At 45.0% G+C, this 18827-nt stretch overlaps 1 protein-coding gene across 1 annotated transcript in view; it reads left to right on the top strand.

Moving 5' to 3' along the window:
• The window catches only part of ARFGAP3 (ARF GTPase activating protein 3), a 51210-nt gene that overhangs the window by 25879 nt on the left and 6504 nt on the right, over positions 1-18827 (top strand). Inside the window, exons 10-14 of the mRNA XM_077914232.1 lie at positions 2265-2393; positions 3225-3347; positions 8539-8670; positions 15351-15474; positions 16603-16693. Coding sequence (XP_077770358.1) covers positions 2265-2393; positions 3225-3347; positions 8539-8670; positions 15351-15474; positions 16603-16693 — 599 coding nt within the window. The remainder of the gene's footprint in view (positions 1-2264; positions 2394-3224; positions 3348-8538; positions 8671-15350; positions 15475-16602; positions 16694-18827) is intronic.

The raw sequence follows: 18827 nt of genomic DNA on the forward strand, positions 1-18827 counted from the left end.
GGTACGTGGTTTTCCTGGAGCGTCTTAAATCCAGCGTCTGGTCACATCAGAAGACAGGGAATACAGGAAGCTCCAGCTCCCTCCCTGCAGGTCAGCTGGATGGAGATTAGCACATGAACCTTAGAAGCCACACCAGCCTTAGCTGGTAGCTTTCATTAGGACGGCTGAGTACAGCATACACGCAAAGATGCGGGCCAAGCGGTGTTTACGAATCTGATTTGGGAATCCGCTTTGACAGCTTTCTTGGCCTGTGCCCGAAATACCACCCTCCCGCTTGGACTGCTGGCAGCCCAGTTCCATCCAACGGGCCTGCGCCAGCCCGAGAAAGTGTGCATGTTTTATCTTTAAGATGCGACAAAGTGTATTCTTCCGCAAGTGAATTTTTTAATTTATTTTTATTTTTTAAAGATTTTATTTATTTATTCATGAGAGACAGGGAGATGCAAGTGAATTTTTTAATGGCTGTAAATAAAGCTATTTCAGTTCAGTAGACTGTCAGGAGCAGCATTTTTCTCTCTCATCAGCCCGTGAAATTCTCAGTGTCCATGAGGTGGCCTCATCCTCCTCCTCTCCTGGCAGTTCCCAGGCCCACCCTCGGAGGAGTCTGCACAGTTGGGGCAGGAGAGTCGAAGAGGAAAAGGCCGTGCCATGGCAGAGCTGCTTCCCTGGCTGCTTCTGGGCGCTGTGCAAGCCCTCCCTGTGGCTGGCACGAGCACTTCAATTCCATCAGTGCTGGCAGCCTTGTGTCACATGTTATGGAAAGCCCGGGCAGTAACGTGCATGCTTTTAATGCACAGGAGACCCAGTCCCGTGTCAGGTCCCCAGAAGGAAGGCTCTCCCATCACCTCTCTTCCTACTAGAACTTTTTTCTTCCATCCATTCATCTTCTCCAGAAGAATCCGTTGCTACAGTTTTATCCATGATTTTCAACAGATCTGTTGTCTTCCTCCAAAAAACATACTCAAAGGTGTTACTTTCTAAGTGATAAAACTGAATACATTGCTGGAACCTGTTCTGTAGGAATAATAGTAAAGAATGCAAACTGCCAGATTAAAACAAAATACATCCTGCTTGACTTACTAAGGAAGGAAACAGCAGAAGCATTTTTTTTCTTCATTTTTTTTCTATTTTCTATTGACTTCTTTTTCTAGTAAGAAATTCCATTTTCATTCCCTTGTTAATACAGAGAAATCGGGATCCCTGGGTGGCGCAGCGGTTTAGCGCCTGCCTTTGGCCCAGGGCACGATCCTGGAGACCCGGGATTGAATCCCACGTCAGGCTCCCGGTGCATGGAGCCTGTTTCTCCCTCTGCCTGTGTCTCTGCCTCTCTCTCTCTCACTGTGTGCCTATCATAAATAAATTTTAAAAAATTTTAAAAAAATACAGAGAAATGTATTTATCTTATTGTGGAATTTACATAGTGCCTTATGAGGAATTCATGACATTTTACACAGTTTTATAAAATGGGTAATGGCTTAGAGTTCCTGATAAGATAGGTGTAGCACTTGTCAGCGGCCCGAAATTTTGTTGCTGTCTTACTAATATAAGATACTCTTGTTTTTGCTGATAGAGGCATAATTTCCTTTATGAAAAATTGAGTATTTATAACATGGTTAGAAATCTGAAAAAAAAATCTGAGAGTCAGGGACAGTGTTGTGTACCTCTCTTTACCCCTTTGGTGCATCATTCATAACAGGTGCTTGATAAACACATCATTAGTGTCTGATAGCAGAGAAGGAACTGGTAGCTGAGGAATGAGTACTCTGTTTTAAGTGCCTGATTATATAGAGATCCTCTGAAGAATCTTTTTGCAATTAAGTAACTCCTTATTTTATCTATTTGTAAAGTCAAAAATATGTAAGTGTGTGTGTGTGTGTGTGTGTGTGTGTGTACTTAAACCAAGCAAACCAATGAGACTAACCTTATACTTTTGCTATGTAATGTGGAAGTATAAATAGAATATTAATCCAAGGAAGGAATTCTGATTTTTACTATTATTATTCGATGATAGCTGATATGAACTAGAACTGTAAGGTGGGATCAACAGCAATCAAAAAGTGGTTATAAACACATTCAAATTTTCTCAAGCATCTCCTCGAAAAAGACCTTTAGGAGAAAAAAAGGCCAATTTGCCTTCATAATTATTAGTTACGGAAAGAAACATGAAGCTCAAATTATAAGTGACTTGTTTAATTTTGCTTAGCTTTTTAACTTGAAAACACAGAATTAAATCTAATGTAAGGAGCATTTGGTTTTTCTGGCAGCGTTTCATCACTGCGATTAGCCTATAAGGATCTTGAAATTCAAATGAAAAAGGACGAGAAGGTGAACATGAGTGGCAAAAAAAAGATAGAGTCGGAGAGACTTGGCATGGGATTTGGAAATTGCAGAAGGTATGTGGCTTCCAGGATTTAAACCAGGTTGCTGGGATACCTGGGTGGCTCAGTGGTTGAGTGTCTACTTTTGGCTCAGGGCATGATCCTGAAGTCCCGGGATCGAGTCCTGCATCAGGCTCCCTGCAGGAAGCCTACTTCTCCCTCTGCCTGTGCCTCTGCCTCTCTCTGTCTCTCCTGAATAAATAAATAAAATCTTTTAAAAAAATAAATAAACCGGGTTGCTGATTGTGAATGGCTTTTCCTTATTAACGTCAGTGTGAGACATATTTTTTCTTGATTCCTTCCTTCCTTCAATTTTTTCCTTTACCCTGGTAGCCAACATAGCATGAAAAATTCCAAATTCAAATCTCAGAAAAAAGAAAATAGGCCTGACCTGTTGCTAAGTGGACGCCACAGACAGAACTGATAGGTGTGACTGTATTTTATTTAATTCGCATTGTTCCAGTCCTCACTAAGGATTTTCAGTGCTTACGCCAAAAAATATATATGCTGTTTTTATTGCTTGTGTCTTTAACCCCACTAATACATTTTTATTGTTCTTGAAAGTAGAGATTAGGGCAGCCCCAGTGGCTCAGCGGTTTACGCCGCCTGCAGCCCGGGGTGTGATCCTGGGACCCGGGATCGAGTCCCACATCAGGCTCCCTGCATGGAGCCTGCTTCTCCTTCTGTCTGTGTCTCTGCCTCTCTCTCTCTCTCTCTCTCTCTGTATCTTATGAATAAATAAATTAAAAATCTTTAAAAAAATAAAAAAATAAAATGTTCCTCAGTGAACACATGTGTCCTCATGAACTAATGTAATTTTTTCCCGTTTTATTCTGTTTCCTCAAGTGGTATTTCACATTCCGTGACTTCAGATATGCAGACCATCGAACAGGAAACACCCATCGTAGCAAAGCCCAGAAAGAAGTACAGTGATGACAGTGATGACTCCTATTTTACTTCCAGCTCGAGGTAATCCACTAAAAATTGGCTTTAAAGGGCTGTTGTTTTCCAAAGCAGTGACTCTCTTATTGGTATTAGGAGCAAATACAAATCTATTAATTTCTTTGCTTTTAAAAGCTTTAGCTGGAGTCAAGGGTGTCCTTTGGGAAAAAATTGGGGAAACATTCATAAGTGGACCATGTTTGCTAATATTAAGATGTTTGGTAATAAAAACAGCAACCAAGCGTTAAAATTATAGGTGGGAACTTGGGTTTATCTAAGTGTGAAATTGGAGAACTAAACAAGACCCCAGAGGTCCAGATCCTTTTGTGTCAGGATACCCACTCCTGGAGCTTCCAGCTGGCAGGGTGGAGTATTGAGTAAACACTGCTGTGTGTGCATATCGATTCATGGAAAACACTCATGCACTCCAAAGGCTCCCAGGGTACGCTAGCTTCTGGTCCATCAGCGTTCACCATCAGATGAGGACAAGTTGCCTGACTCCGATGTGAAGCCGAAGCCGACCGTGGTGAGTGCCACGGTTCAGGCTCCGGGGCCCAAGGGGCAGAACAAGTTTGAACTTGAACTGACTCACTTTGGGAGGTTCCTCCGAAAACCTGACTGGCACAGGGAGAGTATTGCTAAAAAGGCACCACATGGGGGTCGGGGGCCGGGGGCAAGAGTGTAGGCCTGGGCTCAGACGGCCTGGATTCGAATCCTGACTGGGCCACATAATGACTTAATGACTGTGTGACCTCGGCCAAGTTACTCAGCCTCTCTGTGCTGCAGCCTCCTCATCTGCAAGTTAGGGATACTTGCAGTGTAGGTAGTCTACCTCACAGTGTAGGTAGGGGAGGGCTACATGAGTTAATGCAAATGGAGCATCTGAAACAGTGCTTGACTATTGTTTGTGTTGTTTAGCTGCTATTATTATGTAGAAATTCAGTTCAAGAGACATGTGATGCAGTCTGAATGTTTAATTACTATCCTTAGATACTTAACCACACTGAGGGCCGCCTTCAAGTTTGGAGTTTAGGACAATTGAATGTGTGCTGCTCGTCAGTAGTGGGCTCCGTGGCTCCCTTCTGGAAGGACATTACTGTCATCTTGCAGTTACGTAGGCCTGATGCGTTTTCTTAGATACAGTGGGTATATACTTTATATATACAGCAGATACAAATGCATGTTGACTATTAACTGAAAGCCAATTGTGAGATATACTCGTCAAAGTTCATAGGTTAGTACTATCCTTAAAAAATTCTTCTCCCATAGCTTCCCATTATTTCAAGTCCAAATATTTTACCAAAGAAAGTTCGAGGTTTAATGGTGTTCCCTGTCAGTGCTGTGAGTAAACTGTGTAACACACCAGGTTTGGATTTCTTTACAGGTAACTCCCAAATCATGCCTTTTAAAAGTATTTAAATATACTTTCTACAGGATAAAATTAAATTTCTTTTTTTTTTAAGATTTTTTTTGTTTTAATTTGAAAGAGAAAGAAAGAGCACAAGCAGAGGGAGGGGCCAAGGGAGAGGGAGAAGCAGATTCTCTGCTGAGCAGGGAGCCTCTGGGATGGGGGTGGGGGGAGCTCAATCCCTCCTGGGATCGTGGCCTGAGCCAAAGGCAGATGCTTAACCAACTGAGCCACCCAGGCGCCCCTAAGATTAAATTTCTAACTTGATTTGAGAGCTGCATGCACATCAGATCATTTCAGATTTGCTCTTTAAGGAACAAATGGGTCTTGGTCAGAGGAGACTCTAAGTGACTCGAGTTCTACATTGGCCCAGGTTCTACACTGACCCATTTGGCTTCACCACAACACCTTTTTTATTATTTCACTGCTCATTAGCACCTCCTGCACGTGAAAGCATAGAAAAGTAAAGAAAAGAAATCTCAAGTTCAATCAGTCCTGCTGCTTGGCAGCCAAGTTGCAAAGAAATGGCTGCAAGTGAAGTTATCCATGGAATGGGCCCTGAGAAACTTCTGGGAAATGTCACTGGCCCTGGGTTCCTGATCGGCTCCCAGGGGTGCTTTATCTGCCTTGTCAGTAGCCTCAGAAATCCTGTGGCTTTTTCTTTCTCCAGAAGCTTTAGTCAGAAGAGTCATAAGGCCTTTATTGCTATGAAACAGTTATTTCTGGTTTGAAACCTGGGAGCAGGTGTTTTTACATAGACTGCACTTAGTGGACTCCTGCCAGAGAGACCTTGGGGTGTCCTCATCACTTGCAGGTTGTGTACCGGGGGCATGAGTGCCTTTTCTAGGCCTGCTTGGATATAATCACTGCTAGTAGGGCAAGGACGCTGTTAGTACTCTGGCAACTGAGGAAAAGTAAACACAAAACACTCTGGGAGAGCCAGCATATTAGCTCCATGAAGAGCTTGCACTGCTTCCAAATTATTCATTAGCCCATTAGAACTTGAGCATTATGAATTATGAAAGAGAGCTGTTTCTATTAAAAATAAGATCCACCATGTCTTTGGGCTTCTTAAAATTGAGTTCCATTATATTCAGGATATAAACAGTGTAATTATATACTGAGTACAAACTAATGAAACTAGAACAATTTGCTCAGCCTTATGTAGCCAGCACGGCCTTCACCGGGACAGACAGTTGTCTACAGCTATAAATCAGATGCGTGTTGTTGGGGTGCTTTTATCAAAGGATGGTGTGCTCGCTTCGGCAGCACATATACTAAAATATCAAGGGATGGTAAGGAACATCTTCAGGGTTGGATGAAGACAGAGTGGGAGAGCAAAAATATGAGTGAAAAGCTTGGAGAACCAGGATCTAGAAATCAGAACATTAGAATGTCAGTAAAGATTTGGAAATCGGGGGTGGCTGTTGTGTTTCTGAGGCCAGGCAAGTGTCCCACAGCCCTTAGTCCTGTCAGCTGAGGCCTGGTGGGGCAGCCAGCTGTGCCCTTGGGGGGGGAGTGCTGCATGCCTCCCGCATCCCTCAGAGCACAGAGAGCCCGCCCCCACGCCCACCCATCCCAGCACAAAGCACACTGCACAGCGCTCCTGGTGATCGGTAGGATCCTAGCAGGATGGCTTTTTCTCTCCTTCTGAATTTCGAATAGTCCAGTCATTGAAAAAAAAAAAAAAAAATCCGACGCCCTTATATTCCAAGAGAAGCACTTTGGCTTATATGAATGAAGACTATTTCCTTGGAGTGACGCTAAATCTGCAAAGTCCTATGTCCCAGCAGCTCAGAGTTGTGAAGAGCCTGGAAGTTTCAACCTCTCCCTGTCCAGTACTTCGTGCTCTGTCCTGCCCCCAGCATTCCCCCGGGGGACTGTGCGGTCCCCACCCACACCTCACTCCCTCCCTCCTCAAGGCAGCCGTTTGGTCCAGGGGCAGCTCCGTGAGGAATGATGTCTTTACCTTAGATACCTCGTGGGTTTCTGAGCTCAGATCAGCCAGGCCTGTGAAGGCAAGGACTGAATAGGTCTCCTTGCCCTGTGTCCTCATCTAGCAGAGTGCCAGCTCCTCCTAGATGCTCACGAAGTATTTTTTAAATTCCTATTGACTTGGTCTTAATTCTTTCACTCAGGCCCTTACAGGTAAGTCTCTCAAATAATTGAAGATGGCTTTCCAGGCCAATGTGGGAGTGCATGTTGCAAGCCCTCTGAACCACTGGAAGTCTTGTCCAGGTTTCCTCTCGACAGGGACTTGTTGTCTCTATTCCTCCTGGGCCCACCCACCCATCAGGCACAGAGAGAGCCTGGCCCATTGCTCGGTGACAGACAGATCCACTCTGAACCTGCATCTTCCTTCCTGGGGAGAGAAGGCTAGTGTAATGGGGTTTGTTCTTAACAACCTCCTCACCAGGGAAGGCAGAGGGCACTATTGGGAATTTTTGCTTTCTATTATCCATGTAAAATCACACCATCTGCTTCAAACGGCAAGTTTATCCTTCCTTGCTTTTTTCTTTTAACCCAGAAAAAGAGTACGCTTGTTTTTAACATTTCCACCCCTCAAATCTTAGCTCACCTGGGCCCTTGGCCTACTTGTCCATATAGGGCTCCTGCTGCCCCTTTGTATTCGTCTTTGACAACAGGCCTCTTGGGCTGCCCAGGCTTCCCATCCTCATACAACTTCTTCTGACATTGGGGCTTGGTGCCCACCCCATATCCCGGGTGCTTCTCTTCTTAATCTGCAGGAAGTCTGGGTGACATCTTTGAAAGCCCCTACATCTTCTTCCATCCTCCTTCCTCTCTCAGGACCTAAGCCTTGGAATCTGCCTCTTCTGATTGTATTGAACTCCACTTTTCAAAGGGGTGTGGACCCGGCAGGGCTGTTTTCCATCCTGAGCTATGGTGCATTCTGAGAAGGCATGGCCACTTTTCATCAAGGCTCCGGCATATCCACCTCACCCTCTGTCTCTGTCATGTTCCAGACAGACCCTGCTGCTCCTGGTCAAAATTTGAAAGCTGCCATGGAGTTTTGCTCTCTGAGCAAGGTCCTGCTCAGTCGATATTCAGTGATGCTTGGCCAATGAACATGTAAACCGATCTAGAAGGCCAGCATCTCCCGAGAGATGCTTACAGATTGAGTTCACACCAACCTCCGGGGTGTGAGAGCATCTGCAAGTGGCTTTGCATCTGACTCTAGGAGGACGCTAATGAGCATCATTTATATGGAGTGGCAGTTGGGAGTTATTGTTAGGATTGATGGCTTATGCTGGAGCTAACGTGGCAGGGATTGCCAGCAAGGAGCTCCTTGGATGGGGTTTTTGTTGCGAATACCTAATTAGGCAGAACTAGACGCAAAGAAAGCAAAACGTGTGACCTCGAGTGGGTAGAGACATTGAAGGTGTCATGTGCTACTGGATGGGCTAGGTTATGCTGCACAGACAAGTATCCCCCATCTTAAAGGCTTAACACAATGATTTACTTCTCATTTAGCTGAGGGTACGGGTGATTGTCCATTACCTGCCTTTGGGTGGCACCTTGATTTTCCTGACAGAGGGAGGCTTCTCCTGCCTGAGGCTGTAGCACCTAGAAAACACCACCTTGTCTTCCATGGGGCACGGGAAGAGGGGACAGGGCAAGTGAAGCACAGACGCTTTAAAGGCCTTGGCAGTGACCCACCTCACGCCTGCTCCTGTCTCCTGGGTCAGCTCTAATTACGTGGCTGTTCCCAGGGAATGTAGGGCCATGTACCCCATGTGGGTTGACATCAGTATATCCTCCCGAGTCACTATGTCACTCTTTTTCATACAGGTATTTGGACGAGCCGATGGAGTTCAGGAGCAATTCTTTTTCCAGCTGGGATGACAGCTCAGAGTCCTACTGGAAAAAAGAGACCATCAAAGATACTGACACCATCCTGAAAACCACAGGCTATTCAGACAGGTATGAACACAGAGCAGCGGGACTGTGAATAGTGAGGCCACGCATCTCTAGGGAAATTCTCTAAGAAAGTAAACAATTTTATTCTACTATTTCAAGAATATTCTTTTTTTTTTAATAAATAAAATTTAATAAATAAAATAAGATTTTATTTATTTATTCATGAGACACACACGGGGAGAGGCAGAGACACAGGCAGAGAGAGAAGCAGGCTCCACGCAGGGAGCCCAATGCGGGACTCGATCCCGGGACCCCAGGATCATGCCCTGGGCCGAAGGGAGCTGCTCAGCCACTGAGCCACGCAGGCGACCCATGAATATTCTTCACATCCTGGTCTGTTTTCTGACCTCGCAGTCTTGCCTTTCCCAGAATGTCACATAAATGGGATCCTACAGTAACGGGCCTTTTCAGACTTCTTTGACTTTTCGTAGTGCATTTGAGACTCTCGTCATGATGTTGTGTTGCTTCCTCTTTATTGTGGAAGTGTGTGTCTGCCACCTGTCGAAGGGCTAACTCCCGTTGTTGGTGATGATGAATGAAAGACTTTATAACTTCCTGTCTAAACCAGGGAGCTGGGGATCCCTGGGTGGCTCAGTGGTTTCTCTCTCTCTCTCTCTCTCTCTCTGTCTCTCATGAATAAATAAAATCTTTAAAAAAAACTAATGATAACAATACTTGTCAATTATGACAATTAAAAAATAAATAAATAAAATAAACCAGGGAGCTGTCGACAGTGGAGGGAGACACGACAAATACATTGGGATGGGAGGTTTGGCCTGGGACTGTGCCAGGTGACAGGAGTGTACAGCCGTCCTTTTCATTTTGTGTCCTGCCCAACGTGGAGCCAGGTTTTATGAGCATTACAGCGGTTCTACTCAGCAGAATTGATCTGTGGTGCTGAAGAGTGAAATGACTGGTCTATTGAAATAGGACAATACTTTCAATTGTTGGGTGGTTTGGATGTTTATTCATATTTTTATTAGAATTTTCAGGCTTCTTAAAGTGGCCTGAAATCCTTTTTACAAAATTACCACTGTCAGCTTTTTAAAAAGTAAAACGGTATTGGTATACATTATAAATGAGGAATGCATTTGCCTCACCTCAAATTAGTTTAACCTATTTGGGCTGGGTTTTTTTTGTTTGTTTTCATCTTGTATGCTGAAAACACTTGAGATCCATACTTTTAGCAAATTTCAAGTATGCAGCACAGCTATGATTTACTAGAGTCAGCATACTGTGCTTTATGTACTGTGGTCACCGTACTGTACACCATCCCTAGAACTTTTTCATCTTGTAAATGGAAGTTTGTGTCCTTTTAACATCTGCCCATTTCCTTTACCTCCAAGCCTGTAAGAAACAATATTCTACTCTGTTTCTATGAGTTTGACTTTTTAAAAAAATTTTAGGTTTCACATATAAACGAAATTGTACAGTATTTTTCTTTCTCTGTTGTTTTTTTAAAACATTTTATTTATTTATTTCAGAGAGTGAGCAAGAGAGAGCGGGGGGGGGGGGGGGGGAGGGTGCAGAAGCCAGGGGAGGAGCAGAGGGAGAGGGAGAAGCAGGCTCTCTGCTGAGCAAGGAGCCCGACACGGGGCTCAATCCTGGGACTCCGGGATCATGACCTGAGCCAAAGGCAGATGCGTAACCGAGTGAGCCACTGTCTGTCCGGTTTATCTCACTTAGCATAATGTCCCTCAGGTTCATCCATGTTGTCACAAATGGCAGAATTTCCTTTTTTTTTTTTAAGGCTGGATAATGTTCCATTGTATATCTTTATCCATTCATCCATCAACAGAGATTTAGATTGTTTCCATACCTTGGCTACTGTGAATAATGCTACAGCAAACATGGGAGTGCAGAGATCTCTTCAAGATACTGATGTTGTCTGCTTCAGATGCATAACCGGGAGTGGGATTGTTGGATCAAGTGGTAGTTCAATTTTTAATGTTTCGAGGCACCTCCATGCTATTTTCTCTTTGGTCATGCTAATTTGCATTCCCACCGACAATGCATGGGGCTTCCCTCTTCTCCAGTTCCCATCAATACTTAACCTCTTTTGGTAATTGCCACCCAAACAGATGTGAGGGGATGTCTCATTGTGGTTTTGATTTGTATTTCTCTGATGATGAGTAATGTGGGGCGTCTTTTCAGATACTTGTTGGCCACACACTTTCTTCTTAGAACTGTTTTTTCCGTATTTCTTAAGTTTTGGTATGTTGGGTTCCCATTGTCGTTTGTTTCAGGATAGTCATCTTATTGCCTTTTTGATTTCTTCTTTGATCCACTGGTGGTTCAAGAGTGTGTTGTTCAATTTCCACATATTTGTGAATTTTCCAGTTTTTTTCTGGTTGTTGATTTCTACTTTCAACCATTATGGTTGCAAAAGACACTTAATATGATTTCAGTTTTCTTAACTTGTTAAGACCTAACATATGATTTAAATGGGTTCTGTGACCTAACATGATTTGTCCTAGGGAATGTTCTGCGTGTGCTTAAGAATGTGTGTTCTGCTGCTATTGGATGGAATGTTCTGAATGTGTCTGTCCCTTCTGTCTTACATATTGTTCAAGTCCAAGTTTTCTTGACTTTCAGTTTGGGTGATCTGTCATTATTGAAAGTGGCGTACTGAAGTCTTCTATTGTGATTGCAGTTCTATGTCTTTCTCCCTTCAGACCTGTTAATATCTGTGTCATATATTTAGGTGCTCCAATGTTGGGTGCGTATGTATTTATAATTGTTATGGCCCTCTGATGACCTCTTTTTTTGTTATATGACCTGTGTCTCTTGTTACAGTTTTTATTTTTTATTTTATTTTATGTATTTTTAATGAGGTGGGGAGGGGAAGAGGGAGAGGGAAAGAGAGAGTCCCAAGCAGGCTCCACGCCACCGTGGAAGCCCAACACAGGGCTTGAGCTCATGACCCTGAGATCATGACCTGAGCCAGTATCAAGAGTCAGCCTTTTTTTTTTTTAATTTTTATTTATTATTTATTATTATTATTATTTTATTTATTTGTTTGTTTGTTTGTTTATTTAATTTATTAAGAGTCAGCCTCTTTGACTGAGCCACCCAGGTGTCCCTTTATTTATTTATGCATTCATTCACTCATTCATTCATTTATTCTTTAGACTTTTTTTAAAGATTTTATTTATTTATTTGAGAGAGAGAACACAGGATACTGAGAGGGAGAAACAGGCTCCCCGCTGAGCAGAGAGCCCAACGTGGGGCTCAGGATACTGATACCATGACCTGAGCCGAAGGCAGACGCTTAACCCACTAAGCCACTCTGGCATCCCCTTGTTACAGTTTTTGACTTAAAGTCTACTTTGTCTGATATAAATGTGGTTATCCTTGCTCTCTCTTGGTTTCCATTTGCATGGAATATCTTTCAGTCTCTGCTTTCTGCCTACGTGTGTTCTTCAAGCTGAAGTGAGTCTCTTATAGGCAGCCTATAGTTGGACCTTGTTATTTTAATCCATCTAGCCACCTAAGTGTCTTTGATTGGCTAATTTAATCCATTTATGTTTAAGGTAACTATTGATAGGTAAGGATTTACAATGCCACCTCACTAGTTGTTCATTGGCTCTTTGGCAGTTCTCTTGTTCCTTTCTTCTCTTGCCGTCTTTCTTTATGAATTGATGATTTTCCATAGTGGTATGTTTTGACTCCCTTCTCTTTATCTTTTTGTATATAATGTAGATTTTGGCTTTGTGATCACCACGAGGCTTACGTAAAACATCTTATAGTTATAGCAGTCTTATTTTAAGCTGATAACTTTTTAACTTAGGTAGCATACAAGAAATCTACCATTTTACTCTACCCCCCCCATGCACACACACTGTATGTTTCTGGTGTCACAATTTCCATCTTTTTATATTATGTATCTGCCAATAAATTATTGTAGTTATAGTTATTTTTACCACTTTTGTTTTTTAACTTTTATACTAGAGGTGATTTATATACTAGCATTGTAGTATTCAAGTATTCTGAATTTGTGTACTTACTGCTACCAGTGAGTTTTATACTTTTTTTTTTTTTTAAGATTTATTTATTGGAGAGAGAGAGAACAAACATGCACATGAGCAGGGAGTGAGGAGAAGTGAGGGAGAGGGAGAGAATCTCCAGTAGACACCCTGCTAAGTGTGAAGCCTGACACGGGGCTTGACCCCACGACCCCCAGATCATGACCTAAGCCAAAATCATGAGTTGGCCGCTCAACCAGCTGTACCCCCCAGTACCCTTTCATGTTTTTATGTTATTAATTACCATTCATCAGTTCAGCTTGCAGAACTCCTTTTTAGCATTTCTGTGACACCAGTCTAGTGGTCAGCAGGGCTTTTGTTTTTGTTTTTTGTTTTAGCACTTTGAATATATCATCCCACTATCTCCTGGCCTGCAAGATTTCTGCTGAAAAATCTGCTGATGGCCTCACGGGGATTCCATTGCATGTGAAGAGTTTCTTTTCTTTTGCAGCTTTCAGAATTCTTTGTTTCTTCCTTATGCTCTGTTTTTTATTCCCATGACTTACTCATTTGGTAATTGAAGGCCTGCATCTTCTTCTCCCCTTCACCCATCTTCTCTTACCCCTTATGTCTGGAAAGTGTCGTTGCTTTTCCACACTTTTAGTTTTGATCCTGCTTCTTGTTTGTTTATTCTTTTTGTTTTTAGATTACATTTGTGAGGGGAATCATGTGATATTGATCTTTCTCTCTTTTTGCCTTTATTTTAAAGATTTTATTTATTCATGAGAGATACAGAAAGAGAGGCAGAGACATAGACAAGGGGAGAAGCAGGCTCCCAGCAAGGAGTCCAATGCAGAACTTGATCCCAGGACCCCGGGATTACACCCTGAGCCAAAGGCAGATGCTCAACCACTGAGCCACCCAGGCACCCCTTGTTTTTGATTTTTGACAGTTTTATGATAATGTGTCTTGGTGAAGATCTCTTTGCATTGAATCTTTTTGGGGGCTTTTGATCTTCATGTACCCAAGTGTCCACATCTCCAGATTTGGGAAGTTTTTAGACATTATTTCTTTAAATAAGTTTTTGCCCCCCCCCTCTCTTGATGCAGAAGATTCTCCTGTATTGTATTATCTCTTCTCCCATAATGCATAAATTTTTTTCATATAGTGTCCCATAATTCATGTAGGTTTTCTTCTTTTTCATTCTCTTTTTCCTTTTTTTTTTTTTTGTCTTCATTGTAGTTTTTTTTTAAAGATTTTATTTATTTTTTCGAGAAACAGAGAGAGAGGCAGAGGGAGAAGCAGGCTCCATACCGGGAGCCTGACATGGGACTCCATCCCGGGTCTCCAGGATCACGCCCTGGGCTGAAGGTGGCGCTAAACCGCTGAGCCACCTGGGCTGCCCTCATTCTTTTTTCTTTTTTCTCCTGTGACTGGATAATTTTAAATGACCTGTCTTCGAGTTCACAGATTCTTTCTTCTGTTCAACTAGGTCTAACACTGATATCCTCTGTCATCAGCTCCAGAGTCTCTCTTTGATTCTTTTTTATGATTTCTGTCTCCATGTTGAGCTTCTAGTTTTGGTTGTATATTGTTTTGCTGATTTCATTGAGTTGTATGTGTTCTTATAGGTTGCTGAGCTTCTTGATCTTGAAATCTTTGTCAGGCAATTCCTTGGGGTCAGTTTTTGGAGAACTATGACATTCCCTTTGTGGCATCATGTTTCCTTGATTTTTCATGCTCCTTGGGGTCTTGTGTTTCTGTCTTTGCATTTGAAGAAATAGTCACCTCCTCCTGTCTCTCCTGGCTGGCTTAGAGTGAGAAATGACTTCACCAGCATCCTTGCTAGGGATTCTGAAGCTTTCTCAGACCTTTCCTATGTGTATGCCCACTCAACACTACTTACTCCTTTTTAGGGGTGAATTCTTGAGATGGTATGCCTTCTCTCAATCCCACAAGGCCAGGCCAGGTGCCCGAGCCTTCTGTTCGCTTTCCCTTGGTACCCTTGAAAATACTCAAGTGTTCATACTTTTTCCCAATCCCACAGAATCAGGCTAGCTTTCTGCACGTGCCCAAAAGCTTGTACTCACCATCTGTGGGGCATGTGCAAGGAGCCGGCAATGGGGTGGGGGCAGAGTGGGCAGGGGTTAGTTGCACAGAACACTGGAAGGCACCCATGGGCCAGTTGAGGGTTCCAGCGGCTTGTGAGCAGGCTTCCTCGTGCCGTCTACAAAATGGTCAGCAGCACCTGCATGCCTTTGATGAGTTCTGAGCCCTGGCTGCTATGCTTCCAACCCCTAAGCCATGCAGATCACCTCAGTATTCTGGATGGGGTGGGAAAGAAGGAGCATCCTCTGCAGTGTCCCATGCAGCTGGGGAAGTCAGGCACCTACTCACCAACCTCTCACCTTCCCCTGTGGGAGATGTTGGAGGCCAAGGGGATCTCTGTTAGTGCTGAGCTGTGCCGCCTTGGGGGAGAGGTGACCCAGGCAAAGTGAAACTGTTCCTCTAACCCTCTCTAATGTGCCCAGTCTTGGATTGTTAGCTCCAACGATCCAATGTGCTGGAACCTCTCTGCTGCACTCCTACACTCCCAGTAAAGGCATTCTTGTCTGTGAATGATTGTCAAAATCAGTGTTCTATAGAGGGATGGTGGTAGAAAACTTCTATTCCACCATCTTGCTGATGTCACCCCTATTTTGGCTATTTTAATTGTAGATCTACTGCTCGCCGTAAGCCAGACTATGAGCCAGTTGAAAATACAGATGAGGCCCAGAAGAAGTTTGGGAATGTCAAAGCCATTTCATCAGATATGTACTTTGGAAGACAAGCCCAAGCTGATGTAAGTGTCCGGAGAGTTTGCATATGGGCCTCGTAGAGCAAGGGACATGGGGATTGTGGGAGGAGGTGCTAGGCACAAAGCAAGATGGACTCAGGTTGTGAAGGCCACTGCCCTGGGGGTGTTAGCGAGAGGACTCAAGCCCAAGTCTTCCTGACCTCTTTCACAGCCCCAGCTGCCAGAGGAGCAGCTGGAAGGTAGGAACCAGGTCTCACATTTCTCTAATTCCTCTTTCCATTTCATGTCTTTAGAATAAATTTCAGGAAATTTTCTTTTTTCTTTTTTTTTAAGATTTTATTTATTTATTCGTGAGAGACACAGAGAGAGAGGCAGAGACAAAGGCAGAGGGAGAAGCAGGCTCCTCACAGGGAGCCCGATGTGGGACTCGATCCCAGGACACCAAGATCACGCCCCGGGTCGAAGGTAGATGCTTAACCACTGAGCCACCCAGGCGTCCCTTTTTTTTTTTTTTTAAGATTTTATTTATTTATTCATGAGATACACAGAGAGAGGCAGAGGGAGAGGCAACTTTCAATACAGATGTAATTTGTTTAATTTTTAAATTATCATTAATGAAATTCAATGAAGCAGACATGTTTTTGGAGGGGAGATATATGTATTTTCAGGTTGCTGCCTCTTAGTGGAGTCTCGCTAAGCAGAAGGATCAGATGGCAATGAGGAGGTCTCAGGTTTTGTTCTAGTGTTGGGGCCCTGGCTTGCTTGCACAAAGCTCTGGGAGTGCGCATCACTGCCGGGCTTCTTGGATGGCACAGGACCCATCACTAAAGGGGACTGAGTTTATTGTGTTGCTGGAGAGCTCTGACCAGGACTTCCAGAGCACTTAGAGCCACCTTCCAGAGCCACCTTCTCTTCCTTCACCCGCTAAAAATCTGCTTTGTTTTAAAGTTGACAACATCTAAGTTTAGTTACAAAACACCGAGTGGGTCCTAGAGGTGGCTTGTGGTGGTCTCTGCTGGCCGCTGGTGCGCCCGCCCCTGCTGATGTGTCAGCCTCGCTCTCTGGTTTCCCTCGCACTCAGCAGCTGTCAAATGACAGCTCCTAGCTGATTCTTTGTGCACAGCTGCTCTAGGGATTTGGAGCCTAATGGTTTCTATTCCCTGTCTTCTCTAGTATGAAACCAGGGCTCGGCTGGAGAGGCTTTCGGCGAGTTCCTCCATCAGCTCAGCTGATCTGTTTGACGAGCAGAGGAAGCAGACGGCAGGTAATGGGTGCAGTGGGGGGCAGTTGACAAGGTTGGTGTCTACAGTGTCTACAGCTCAAATGCACTTTCTCTGCACAGAACTGTGTACCTTTCCATGATGTGATTCTCTGACCTCCTCCGTGAGTCAGAGCAGAAGTTACTATTATTCCAGGTTTTGTTTGTGAGGAGACCAGGTCACGACATTTCACCTGCATCCCCCAGGTTGCCCGGCAGGTCATCTTCCCAAAACATTGCCTCCTCGTCCAGTGGGAACGTGGTATCTGATTTGTGTGGTATCACAGTCTTGCAGGGGGACAGCCCCAAGTTCCTAGTGTCACTGAGCACTCCCTGCCTGAGGCCTTGGGCATGTTGTGTCACCCTAACCTCAGATTCTCCTCTCTGAAGTGGGTGGATAATAAGGCCCCCACAAGGTTGCACTGAGGCTTCAGTGAGGTGCTGCGTGTAAAGTGCCCATGCCACCTGGGGCTGGCATAGGCCCCAGGGGAGGCAGGAACAGAGTGGGCGGCGGGGGGGGGGGGGCACTCCAGCAGGCTCAGTCTTCCAAGGAAGGCAGAATGTGGCTTTGGAAACAGGCAGGTGGAGAGGGATTTCCTGTCTCCCTCGGCCTTCTTAAGGTCCAGATCCCATTGAAGAGAGTCTGGGAGCCCCAGGGATTCCAGCTCAGAGCACAGGCCCGCCATGGACGTCCAGAGCCATGCCACTCTCTGCTTGTACCTCTGGGTCCCTGTGCCGTGTTGGCTCCCACCCAGGCCTCAGCCAGGCCACAGGGCTGAGGGAAGCTTGTGTGTCGCTCTATGGTCACAGCTAACAGTAAAGGAGCAGTGTCCTCAGAGGTCATTTCAGGAACCCACTCAACAGCAGAGTCCAAGGGGAGGGGATCTCCAGAGCCAAGTGTTCCAGGCCCAGGACCACCTGTGCCCTGTCGTTCCCAGCCCTGGAGGAGCTGGGCATGGGCATAGCTGACCAACACGGGCAGCCCCCAAACATAGCAGTTTTCTGAGTCCAGTGAGAAACAGCCTCAAGAAAGAAGGTCATAGAACAGACCTGAATGCCTAGGACCTTCTGTGCTCGGGTGTGAGGATGCTAGAAGATCCGCTATGGCCCTCAGGGCATAGGGAGCACACCAGGCTGCTTGCTGCTGTGAGAAGGAGTGGCTCAGCCCAGGGTGGGGGCCTGCTGGCCCCAGAGACAGGTGGGGGTGCTCAGTGCTGCGCCCCTGCCTCACACAGTGGGGCTGTGGCTCTCCCTCTGGCCACTTTCTGAGCTCTTTTCTATACTGGGTCCGGGTAGGGGCAGGGGTGGCTCTTGGACCTGTGTTCTCACCTCAGGGCTGTCAGCGCCCTGGCCTCTGGTCAGGACAGCTTCCTCTTGTACCTGCCTGGGCAGAGGGGTGCTGGCCCTGTGCCCTTGGGAGGGGAGGTCTCCACAGCCCCGTCTCCACCCCCCTGGACCAGTGCCGGGTCACCTCCTGGCAGGGGTCAGCTCAGCCCAGAGAACCTGAGGTGTTGAACATCACCGCCCAACACAGCTGTGTGTGTTTTTGTAATTCAAGTTGGAAGTTTCACTCTGAAACATCGTTTGTTTAAAAAGAACAAAAAAGCAAAAAAAAAAAAAAAAAAAAAAAAAACATCGGGAAATCAAATGAAAGCAGCCTTTCCAATTGTTGAAGGAAAATTGTGGCCAGCCTATGTTTACTTTCCTGTCCCCTTTCAGAGAACAAAGGTCCTTTAATTGTTTGGGCCTCGCGTAGGTCCCAGACAAACCCCGTCCATGGGAACCCAGAGTCCTGGTAAGGGTGACCCCTCCCCTCCCCCGCCTCCCATCCCCCACCTCATGCGAGCCCAAGGCTCAGACCCTGGTCACCCTCACTCTGTGTCTTCCATCAAGCCCATCATCAAAGTTGTCTTCCGTAACTGCCCTAAATGTAAGTGCATTGAACAACTCTTATTAAATATTTACTTTCTGTTTAGAGTGCATTTCAGCAAACAGCAAAGGGTGGTTTAAGAGACCGTTCTGTGTCCCGCGTGTTAGAGGCTTTCCCATCTGTGGAACATCGGCGCCCTTGAGTAGATCATGGTAGACCTTTACAATTTCTTTGTGGTGGGGGGAGAAGCAGTTCTAGATTGAAAGCCCT

This window comes from Canis aureus, chromosome 11, assembly GCF_053574225.1.
Source record: "Canis aureus isolate CA01 chromosome 11, VMU_Caureus_v.1.0, whole genome shotgun sequence".
In the NCBI taxonomy this organism is placed as follows: Eukaryota; Metazoa; Chordata; class Mammalia; order Carnivora; family Canidae; genus Canis; species Canis aureus.